The 12,640-nt window shown below is 31.5% G+C and overlaps 1 protein-coding gene across 7 annotated transcripts in view; it reads right to left on the bottom strand.

Moving 5' to 3' along the window:
* Nucleotides 1-12,640, bottom strand: part of LOC148614645 (proto-oncogene tyrosine-protein kinase ROS-like) — a 127,893-nt gene that overhangs the window by 71,161 nt on the left and 44,092 nt on the right. For all 7 annotated transcript variants that reach the window (XM_088588892.1, XM_088588893.1, XM_088588890.1 and 4 more), the window contains exon 8: nt 5,014-5,313. In XM_088588892.1, coding sequence (XP_088445018.1) covers nt 5,014-5,313 — 300 coding nt within the window. The remainder of the gene's footprint in view (nt 1-5,013; nt 5,314-12,640) is intronic.

Here is a 12,640-nt window from a genome sequence, read left to right as displayed (position 1 = left end):
ATGTTAAAATTGTCAAGTTCCTTTCAATGGCTATATCCAAATACACATTACAAATTCCCTATTTGGAGACAAACATCACAAGAGGAATCTAAAAGTAAATCTTAAATCACTTTCACAGTTTTAGTTTCGAAGTTAAAATATTCAAAAGCATTTAAACTATAACCAATTACTACAGATTTGAAAGAAACTATCAATATTATTAGTACAAGGCTGTGTTATGGCATATTTCTGGAAACCAACAGTGGATATTAATTTGCAAACTTTTTAATCTGTGTTGTTGACAGTTTCTTAAATTGGATTGTGTTTTGAATTATGACTTTACAAGTGTTTTTCTGTATCAACTCATGTAAGACAAAGCACTGTAATCCAAACACATTATAGGGCTTGCTAAACTGGTATGGCATTTTCTTTCCATGGCATTGTGTAAAAGAATGGATGACTGGAATGGAATATTATCATACACTGATATAAAATACATTTCAAATTTCTGTCATTTTATTTGATAGTCTTATAATGTATATTCAAATTAATCATAAACTGCACAGGCATATTTTGCCAACATAACACATAACACAACTCACAGAGAAGCACACAAACATTCTTGCTTTACAGCATACCACCAACTATATCTCCACCAAAACAAAAAGCTTATAAGACTTCAAGAGCAAAATAATATAAAACAATGCAAGTTTCCCACATTTATAGCAATGTGAGGTCAGAACATGAGAATTTGATCTATGAAAAGTTTTTAACATGATGTGTCTATGTATTAAACTTCATGGTGATGTTATTCCCTGAAAAGGATTAAAGACAGAAACTTTTCCACTGACATACAAAAACCCTAACAAACAGATGAATAAACAAATGGACAGACAGACATACAAAACTATGCATCTTAACACCCTACATGAGGTTAATGAGGGCTTACATGACTAACAACCTATGTCATTATAATATATTATTCTGTGACTTCATCAAAGCTTCACCATTTCTTGTAACCTATTGGAATGTTACTACATGGGTTAAGTTCATTACAACAAGTAAAACAACTTTAGACATCAAAGAACAAATGTATACCAATGAAAGTAAAATGGGTTAAGTATTAGTACATTGTAGTAGTCTACAGGTATATAAAGACAACTAATAACTGTCACTACCAAGAACAAATGATACAGTTAATAATATCTGATGCTGAAATAATGTTTTTAGCATGTGCCCTAGTATTTCTGGATTGCTATGATCAGCTGACTCAGCCAAAACATCTTACAGTGTTTGTATTATAAATAAAAAAAATACTAACTTGTTTCAGGTTGATAATGATTTCTTATTAAAAACAATACATGTACATGTGTATGTAGACTGGTCAGATTAAGCTCACCAAATGTTAGATACGGTACTAGATTATGTGTAGCGGAAATTTAAAGTGGCATGCAACTAATTTCAAAGAGAATTATGATATGTTCAGATATAAAATTAAACCTTATAAAAATTAAAATATGATCAAAAATGCAAATCAAAACTAGAGGAAGTGAGAAGAACCTAAGACTATAAATTTATATGTACACCCTTTAGTTCATCAGGCATAATACTGAATTACTGCTACATGAAATAGCACTCAACACTGATGTAAGGCAACTAATATAACATATAATATCAAAGTTAATAAGTACACTTCTGTAAAAAAAGATGGCATAAAAATGTCTAATTCCTATCATTACCAATAGAAAATCACAGAGCAACAAGAGAGTAGAATGTGTGAACTGTCTTTAGTATGTGTCTTTATTTTCCTGGACTGCAACAGTCAGATGATTTTGCTAGAGATGTTTTCACAACAAGTATCAATGCACAAAGGTGTGATGACAGATTTTGACATAAAATTCAGGCATTCAGTATCTTCTGATGATTTAAAAAAGGTTAAAAACAGGCACAAAGCAAATTTATTTCATAGGTAAAGATTATCACATTAACTTTATGAATGTAAAAACCCTTAACTATTAAAGTTGAGTTCAGTTGAGTAAACATATTCGATTATTCAACTTTTAAAGAAAAGCTTTGCCAAGCACAGCATGATATGACTGCAGTGGTCGAACTCTGAACAGTTGGAGTAAGTGTGGACACAATATTAGTTTTTGACACAATGAAGCATATGGACTTACAATTCATTATGGCACATCAATTAGTTTGGACACTATATTGCACAAAATTTTAAATTCAATGGGTTTTAATAAAACACCTATTTTTATCCATTTTGGCCCCTTTTTCACAGTGGGGGCCACAAAGTCCAAATTATATAGTAACCTTCCTTTAGTGGTTAGTAAAATCATATAAAAACTTCAGAACAATTGGTCAACCACAACTATCGCACTGAAACGAAGTTTCCCAAGATGATGATGACAACTACGCCATAACGTTATACAACCACAATTTTTTTGCAGTCGTATAAAAATGAACTAAAGTAGATTATGGGAATGGAACTACAAATTATTGGTACTAAATTCCCCAAAAGTATGAAAATTATCACCAGGAATAAGAAGGATTGTTTGTACAGATTTTGTTGAAAAAATTTCTATGAAGTTTCAAAAGAATGGCCCCTGAAATCACAGGAGTTGAAGTTCAAAGCCATCTTGTTTAACCAAGTAGGTCAAAAAGTAGATCATTTGAAGAGGTTCACCTATTCCTCGTAAAATAGGTTGTGTATTTTCATAACATTTGAGTGAAATAATTAAATTTTATGGACTATAGAAGACAAAAGATGACACTAAGTTATGACAAAAGTTTGGTTCAGATGACCTAAATATGAAGCATATATTATTTAACTTACAATCTGACATTCAAAGGACAAAAAAATCTAAATTCCTAAACAAACATGAAGTTGCACACATTGTCTTGCTATCTAGGTGTACCCTCATTTGTACCATAAGTTGATATTAAACAGCACCCAAAATAGCTTACAACAGATGCCATATCTAAAAAAAGCCATATTCCAAATTTGAAATCAATCCATCCATTAGGAGCCAAGATTTTCTATATTGTTCCATATAGTAAAAACATCAATACAAAGAAGCAAAAATAATTACAATAAATTCGGACAGACAAACAGAATGATGGACAAAAAGACAAGGTGATTCCAATATACCACCCACTTGCTGAGTTGGGGTTTAATTTTAAAGTACATGTACATCATATATAAGAAAACAGTTTACATAAAGTTTATATAAAGAAGATTCCCCACTAACAGCCAATTACTGCCAGGTAATATAAGACATATGAATAGTGTTGTTCTGACATATAGATATATCTTGTACTTTTGGTATGGGATGTGGTATTCCAAGCTTGTAGAATACAGCTGATTCTACTATAGACTTTCTACAGAAGGTAGTTTTTATCAAGAGCAGGGATTTTTTTTAAATAAAGAGCTGTGCCATATCAGTACACAAAACAAACACTTGCCTCTACACTTAAAATTTCATGATTGACTAATGGTGATTGGGAAAGCAATTCTGGTCAATGAGAACATTCCTACAAAAAATGCCTTTTCATTATGCATTAATCCAAATATTTTTTTACACAATATTTTAGGTACTAGGTCAGATATGATAGACCAAAACTAAATTCCCAAAAATAAGAACTTAAAATGTACTTTAACTATTACAATAAAGTATTTGATCCTGTCTACTGTAGTTGTAGTAAACCTGGATAAAACTTATTACAGAGGTCAAAGAGCAAATTGTAATAATTCCTTTATTCCTGCACATATGTGATATGCAGACATCATAAAAGAACATTTGCCCTCATCAATTTTATTAGAGAGCAATAACACATTGATGAATTGTTTAACCTGGTTAGAACATTGTATATCATGTAGCCATTAGGGAACCTTCGTATTGTGCTTTAAGAGCCCAGCACCAGCACTATCTGTACCAGAAGTAACATCAGACTCCCAGAGGGAGCTGATCTTCAAAGGTACATGCAAATACATCCAAATCAATCAATAATGTTTTACTAATGAACCTTGTCATTACCATACAAAATGATTTGGTACTATTCATTGTGAATATCTGGCAAATCTCAAGCCATGAAAAAGTGCATAAATTTTTTATTGTAAACTTAAGAAGCAAAGCTAAACAGCAAATTTCAACCCAAAAAGAATTATTTTTACTGGTAAGTTTCATCAAAACTACTCAGTAACATCATCAAAACCTAGCTAAATGTCTCGTAAAAAGATCACTGCCAGAAACTTAGTACATGTAGTATTAATATTCTCTTATCATAACATACTTATACTAAAAAAAATGTAATATACTCTGTCACGAGCACTTCTCTAGTTCATTGTAGGTATACCAATAATGCAGTTATAGGTTATATTAAAGCAACAGATGATTCAATGATAGCGCTTTATGGAATCATACTGGCTACATACATACAAAGCTAATACAAAAGTACACTACACCCAGAAATTTCCAACCATTAGAAAAATTAAATAAAAAAAATTATCATTCTCTTAAGGTCAAACATTTCCATGTTATAATTTTTATATTTACTTATTTGTTTTATCTTCAAATGTTTTGAAAGAACATGTGAACTATTTGATAAAATTTCTTTGACTTTCTACCCATTCTTCTAACCTTAAAGACCCACTCTCCCAACTTTCTAAATTATAAATTGACAATTCCTGACCTTTGGTTACGTCATGAGACCAATGTCTTGTCAGAGTATATCTTCAAATTTTCATTGTAAGCAGTTCTTCCTAATCTGCTCACAACCATATTACTTTATAATGAAAATCTGTCATTTTTAGAGCACAATAACAGCAACCTGTTCAATGTTCTGTCTCATTATTTGGATATGATAGTAGAGGATGAGATTTCCTGTGGTGACAATTACTTGTGGGCGAAAACTACTGGTTGAGCAGTAGACTATTACAATAATAGTAAAAGTCACATGTTTTCAGAACCATAATGATGTAAAAGTCAAAATCTGGATACAACAAAACTATAGAAAACCTTTACTTACCATCATCAGATTTAGGAGTAGTCATGTTTGTCACATCTGCAAGACCTTCTCCAAATTGGTTCCTGGCTGTCAGCTCTACAAGATACCATTGAGATGCCTCAAGTTGCCGAAATGTCCATGTTGTGAGATTTGGTGGGACTTCAATTTCTTCTTTACGGAGATTTTGGTTATGAACTGGTTTCAGGTAAAGTCGATAGCTGAGCAAGGGGCCATTAGTATAAACTGGAGCCTTCCATCGAAGAGAAATAACAGATGACGTAGGAGCAGAAATCTCCAATATTGTTGGAGGAGAAGATGGTACTAAAAAACAAAAAAAAAGTTCAGTAAGTTGGGTACATAGTTGGCACTTCTTAGCCAAGCCATTGTTTCTGCAAAGGAATGACTGAGGTGGGTTTTAAAGGTTTGATATATGAAATATAAGGATACTCTAGGAGATGTGACATGCAAATGTAAAAAAAGACATGAGAATTCTTGTATAGTGTCAGTATTGTAGCTATTTCTCTTTTTTTAAATAAAACGAATTTGCATGTTATTTTTAAGCTAAAAGGAAAAATGTTGATATTAAACAAGAAATCTGCAGGAAGGGCTCACTAGTGATACCCCGCTTTCAATCATAATATCAGGAACATAAATAAAGTCCTTGTTGAACAGGAAATTGTTGTTGAATTTTTCTAAAAATAGATCCCACCATATGGCATATCTACAGGAAGGATGTGTTAAAATGTCAAGCCACTGTGATGAATAGTTACTGAGAAAAAGGCAACAAAATTTCAACTCTCATAATATGTTAAAAATAAACAAAGTCATCCTCAACAGGATGTTGTTGTCGAATTTTTCCAAATATGTATTCCACCATATGCCAGACCTACAGGAAGAATTTTTAAAATTTCAAGTCTCTGTGATAAGTACTTGCTGAGAAAAATTTGACAAAAATTTCAACTTTCAAAATATGGTAAAAATAAAAAATGTCATCTCTAAACAGGAAGCTGTTGTCAAATTTGTCTTAAAAAATAATTCCACCATATGGCATGCCTACAGGAAAGATGTTCTAAAATATATATTTCAAAACGCTGTGATGAATAGTTGCCGAGAAAACTGTGATGGAAAAAAGTCTTACATGTATGGAAACATGGAAACACAGACACATAGAAACACAGACACACGGAAAAACAGACACAGAGAAACACAGACACAAGGAAAAACAGACACACAGGAACATGTACACACAGGGTAAAACAGTATAGCTCCCATCCTTCGGAGTGGGGGTATAATAAATTTAAAATTAAAACATACCATACTCATCTTAAGTGTGGCAGTAAGAGGACATTAAAGTTTCCAACAAAGAATACTTCTTTCAATATCAATAGATCAAGTTAATTAAACAACATAGAAAACTATACAAAAAATTGGTTTTTGCAGATTACTCTCAAACACTTTATTTGCATGAGTGACTAATTTTAAATAAATTTCCATAGCAACAAAAAAAAAAAAAAAAATAAATTGCCATGAATGAGTCTCTTTATAATAGATAACCGGTTACATAAGTCAGTGAAATTAAATGCTGAGAAATGAAACTGAAATTATAAATTGTAGAAATAAGTATCTGTAAAAATAAATTTGTTTTCAGCAGCATAAAACAAAATCAAGCCAATCCTAAATAGTCACCCTCCGACTTTGTAAACATGACAATCTAGAAAAATAGACCACATTGTTTGATCTTCCTATTTTTTGAAGCCATAATCAAATTAGTTCAACATCTCAGTGAATACAAGGCAGATTTACAAAAGAAATCAACCATGTGATTTAATCAGTGTCGATAATTTCACTGCAAATGAAAAATGGAAATTAAGAGAAGCATGGTAATTGACACTTTCTATTACTGTGTTTCAATTTCAATCATGTTTTTTTTTAATCCATTTACAGTTTTGTTTGAGGGAAGTCTGGATCTATATTAGACAAAGATTATTAATAGGAAACTCCATATGTGATAAAACATATAATCAGTCAAGAAACTTTCCATAAATAGATTCTCAAATGATATTGAAAACCATGCAGAAATTCATCTTCTCTTTTTTTCCATTTTTGCATGACACTGCCATACAAGTAATCTTTTTTATTAAAAAATATCTTGCTTTCTTTCAAGTACAGTTTAAGATAAGATGGTCTTCTTTACAAGTGAAAAACTTTTATATATATGCAGCATGACAATTTTGTTATGGCAAAAATACATCAGAGAAAAAAATTGGTAAAAGACAAAAATGGCTAAATTTCATTGAACAGGCAGTAGATGTCTGGCAGGCCTGAAATTGGATTCAACAATATCGGACTCATTCCTGATGCTGGATACAAAATATCAAGAAGCTGCTTTCAGTAGTTGCTGAAGAAAGTGTTAGGAAAGTAAAGAAAATAATTTTCCCACCCGCCTAACTAATACTCCCCATACTATAACCCTATTTTTACTACATGAAATTTGGCCAAATATTAATTGTTCAAAATTTATAATGTTCTGTGGATGTCATGGTGGAAGTCTTTTTATCCTTATCTTAATTCAGCTTAATATGTAAATTTCATCTTGTTTTTTCAATGCTGTACACTAGAGTAAATATTTAGCCTTCTCAGTCACGCAAAAGCGAAGTTACTAATGTCTAGGTACAAGAACCAAATGCATTTTCTGGCAAAAACTCAGATATTTCAAAGTGGAAAGAAAACAGAGATAAAGTTTACATAACAATAAGAGAGTCTGATGCTTTTCCTGGCAAATTAACTGCCAATGAATGGATTAATAATGGGACATTGTGTATAAACTGCTCTAAAAGGAAAATCATTTATATCATGGTAAAAATAGTGTTTTAAGGAGGTAGACCTACAGTAAGGGAAACAACTCTTAAAAATCATTGGAACATTCGTATTCAGCATTTTACATTAATGTTATGTAAGCATAAAAGAAACTTGGATTGCTTTCATTCTGTGTCAAATGAAAGCTTGATAGGCTTTGTTGAAATTGAATATGATACAAACACATCACTGATTTCATGAGTTGTCCCTTGCCCTAGGTCTACCTCCTTAATCTATGAATTTAAGGTCTTAGGTAGAAGTAATGTAAACCTAAATTGCTCTCTAATGTGTTCAGAATTGTATTGGTGTGAATACAATATCAATGTCTTTCACTGAATGATTGTCAATTACAAAAATGTACATTGTATATGGGTTATACATAAATTTTTGGTGTCAATCAGAGGGATGCCTTCCTATATGGCCATTTCTACTAAAAGTGATTTTTTCCCCTAATAATTACAACATATTTAAAAAAAAAATTGAAGGAAAAAAATGTCACTGACAAACTCTTGTAAGACTTAAAATTTTGTTCTATTAAAGCTGAAGTTAATGGTTTAAAACCTATTTAGGTTTCTCATTTGTTCATGTCAATTGTTATTTCAAGTAAACACTGCAGCTATGAAACAGCGAAATAGTTATAAGGAGTGGTCCCTTTTCACTTATTACTGTGAAAGTACTATTGTGCGTTGGGCACCAATTTTTGTGGTTTTCGTGGGAAGGCCAATCCTCGAAATTTGGTTCCCATTGAAAAGGAGATTTCTCTTGATGTGTATACTGGTAATCTCAAAACCATGAATTCAAGAAACCAATGAACTTGTGTTTCTTCCCTAATCCACGAAAATTGGTATACACGAATTAAAGTACTTTCACAGTACCCAAAGAGAGGCTCTTGTATGTGAAAATCAGCACATAGATTGTACATGTATACTATCTTGAGCTAAAAAAACCTCATCATTGACAGATATATTGGAGAACTATTCTGACATTAGGCTAAAGCATAAAATAATTTCATAAAACCCCCATTCATCCAAACTAATAGATTATACTAATATTGTCTGCACTAAAGTCATTAATCTTATTCTAAATTGTCATTTCATGTCTTAAAATAATGATGTTTTATATTCTATCTAGAAATCTACCTTTAGTCTTTAATTCAAAAACCATTGTTAAGAAGTGCACCTTACATATGGTAACCTATTACATAACACAGCAGACATTAGGTTTCTTGCATGTAAACATTATCAAAAACGACAATCACCTAATACAAACAACTGTTAATGGAACCTAATGGATAAGGCACCAACATTACGTGCTATATTGAAAGATATTCTGAAGCACTGAAAATTTAAGATATTGCACAATATTTTGAAGAGTTCCGGATAATGATATTTTCTGAGTCCATTTATCTCATTATATTTTGTATCTGTCAATTATATCATTTTCAAAATAATATTGTAATAAATGCTGAATATAAATTAAGTTTTTACCCGTTCTGATTAAATGTTTGTCCAGGTAAAGGTCATATAAGTATCATTGACAGAAAAATCAAAAAAGCTAGAACAAGATACAATCCCAGAACCGATCCATGCAACTTTTTGAGGAATCAATGACCCCTGACTGAATGATTGCTGATGGACCGATAACTGATTTCCGATAACCGGTGACCAATCTCATTGCAGTTTTGATATGTAAAATGGCCGATGATCAATTAACGTAAATTTTAGAATTTAAATTGGAACAAATCTAATATAATACCACATTAGATTTATATGAAATTAAATATTTAATCAACATTTTGTATTTTGATAAAAATAAAGCAAATACAAAATAGAAGTAATTAACTGATGTTTAAATCCATTGCATTTAGTAAAATATGAGTAACATTTGACAAACGAAACAACAGTTCCGTAAAATATATTTACTGCTCAGTTGTCATGTGATGCGATCATCGGTTTAACATATGGGTTTGACGGATCAATGACTGATCGGAAACTGATCAGTGATACATGACTGATCACAATTATAGTTTCCTGGATCGGTTCAGGTATTGTAGCTACCCATAGCCATATGTACCCAGGAGTGCTTAACTAGAGAAATTTCTTCATTTTAAAGAAGAAGAAAAAACAGGAAAAGATTGCCATGTCCATTGGTTGTGTTTCAGCAGGAGTTAACAAACAACATCCTACTAGCACTGAACAGAACTGATTTATCACACACACCTTTTGATGTAATTAGGAGGGCATATATTTGTAACATTACAATGACATGGTATTTTTTAACCAACACAATTTAATTCCTAATTTATTTTTTTTATAGTCAACATTAGAGTAAACTTAACAAAATAGTTATATTTTCAAAATGTAGCATTATCTTTTCTGTTTAATTGTATTTCCCCAACAATGTCAACATTTTCAATACTCCAAAATGCCATCAAGATATCAAGATCACCAATAAGGGCGGCTTATCTGTCAAATTCTGACATTTCTAAAAAATTTCCTCTTGTAAAAAACTCCTAAGTATTCTATTCATCAGTTTAAATAGCAAATAAGGATTTACAGACTGCAATGTGCATCTCCATCTGCTATATGGAGAAGACCCATGGTGTAATTCCATTCTGTTTTTAATTTGCATTCACCAAATGTTAAAACCAGTAGACACTGACTTCCTGATTTTAATTAGATTTAAATAAAAAAAAATACTTTTAATGAAAACATGCACAATATATCAGACAGACATATGACACGATCTATTGCCAAAGAAAATTATGCAGCTGGAATTATATAGAACAAGGAAAGACTATAGAAGGTTTATCTAGAACATATATGAAATAAATTCAGCCAAAAGAATGCTCATTGCAAACGTTTTTAAAATCAGTTACCAGCCAAATTCAATAAGGCTTTGCCTTTCCTGGAATATTAGAAGGGTTCTTATATACAACAACTTATGTTTCCCTACTTTCAAAACTTTTCTCCCGTTTACAGAATTACCTCCCCTTGAAAACAGGTGACTCAAAAAACAGCAAAGCAGTGAAGGAAAATGTCATACCTGCTTAAAGAATTTTCCTGAATCTATGTTAATTACAAAGGAGGATACAGAAATACAAAACACGTTTGTTCTATCAGGGTATCAGTCTTGTATTACATATTCTTGAGCGGGGGTACGTCAAAACATGGAGGCTAAAAAATAAAGTGTGCTTCCTCTTTGCCTTTTCCTGTTTTTGTTTCTTGGCAAATGACTATCATTTTTCATCAAAAGTACAGGGTAAACATCAAGCTATGACACATTAAACTTGTTTTTGAGGAAAAACAGAATTTCAATGAAAAATAATGCTCCAGAAAAGGGGTCTATTTTATGAACTCAAAATAAAAGTGAAAGTAGAAAAAGTCTTTTTTTAGTTTGACCTGTCCTGGTGTACCAAAGTTCTTGCCTTTTTTTTCTAAAATGGACCTAAAAATTATTTTTGACATTTCCTTAATTGAAAAACATGGTCATAAGTTAGATTGAAACTCCTTGTCCATTTTTAAAAAAATCATGAAAATTTAAGGTATACTATAGAAGCCTATGGGGCAAAGAATACAAGACTGGGACCTGTGTGTTAATAGACAATACATGTTAAAAGAAAGATAACTCCTGTTAAGTGGAGGTAACTCTGTCTTTTGTAAATAGTTTATTTAAAATGCAATCTACTCAGCCTTTTCTGCTACACTGAAATAAACCTTGTTTGCAGATAGGAGAACTTAAAATTTCTTCTAGAATTATCTGCCGGTTGAATCGATACATGGATCAAAGTAGTTCCATCCAAGAGACAAAGCTAAAAAATCTAGTTAAATATCACAAGCCTTAAATTCTGCCTAGTCCATACAACTTTTTTTCTCCATATAAAGGCTTGTGTAGTAGTTGTGATTACTTAAAGTGCATAAACCAACTTTTTCTTAAATTATGCAACTCATCATTTTCTGTGGTTATCTAAAAAATGGCAGACAATTCAGAAGTACAAAATCTTTGTACAATACTTGGGCATAATTATAATAACAATAATTCCTGGAAGTGTTTAGTGGTATTCAAATGACTCATTTCATACAGGAAGTGTAAAATGGGTCAAAGTAAGCCAGCTTATTTCGTCAAGAGATTTGAAAATTGTTTCTTTCTCAGATCCCTTTTAGAAATGTCTTTAAGTTTTCTCAAGTTGGTAATACCAGGAGATATCAAAATGCAATCAGAAAATCTAAACAATATGTAAAGTGTCAATAAACTTCTTAAATCGGGAATTAAGGTGGCTAAACTTAACACACGGACTAAGTTAATGCGTAAAACATTTTCACACAAGAGAAAATCCCTATAGATTCACAAAGTGTTATTTACTTTTCTAAATGAATATCAATATTATCATTGTATTTACTTGATGCAAACCTCTTCACTAGATTAAAGACATTGGAATCAAAAAGAACTTACTCATCGTTTTAAGCAACAGCCATTGAAAGAAAATCATTCTAGAACAATTTTATGTTATACATGTAGAAGCAGAAGGTGAATAACCAAGTTTGTTTTGAGATTTTAAATAGTAGTCTATGTCAGAATCATGCAAATTCTGTAATATGTGATACACCCCCCAAAAAAGCTAGATATTTTCATATTTGTTATTAAGTTGCTTTATAGGTCTATAAGATGAAATGTACAATTATTCATACCAATCTGGCTGCTCTTAGGAGATAATCCACACTAAAAATCCAACAGATTCTATTGTATTTGAGTGTCATTTACAGAGTTATCTCCTTTAATTTTGAATTCTACA

Source organism: Perna viridis, chromosome 6 (assembly GCF_037379345.1).
Source record: "Perna viridis isolate PV_CMFRI_1.1 ecotype Kerala chromosome 6, ASM3737934v1, whole genome shotgun sequence".
Classification (NCBI taxonomy): Eukaryota; Metazoa; Mollusca; class Bivalvia; order Mytilida; family Mytilidae; genus Perna; species Perna viridis.
Note: the sequence above shows the minus strand (reverse complement) of the source record. Positions and strands in the feature narration are given on the sequence as shown.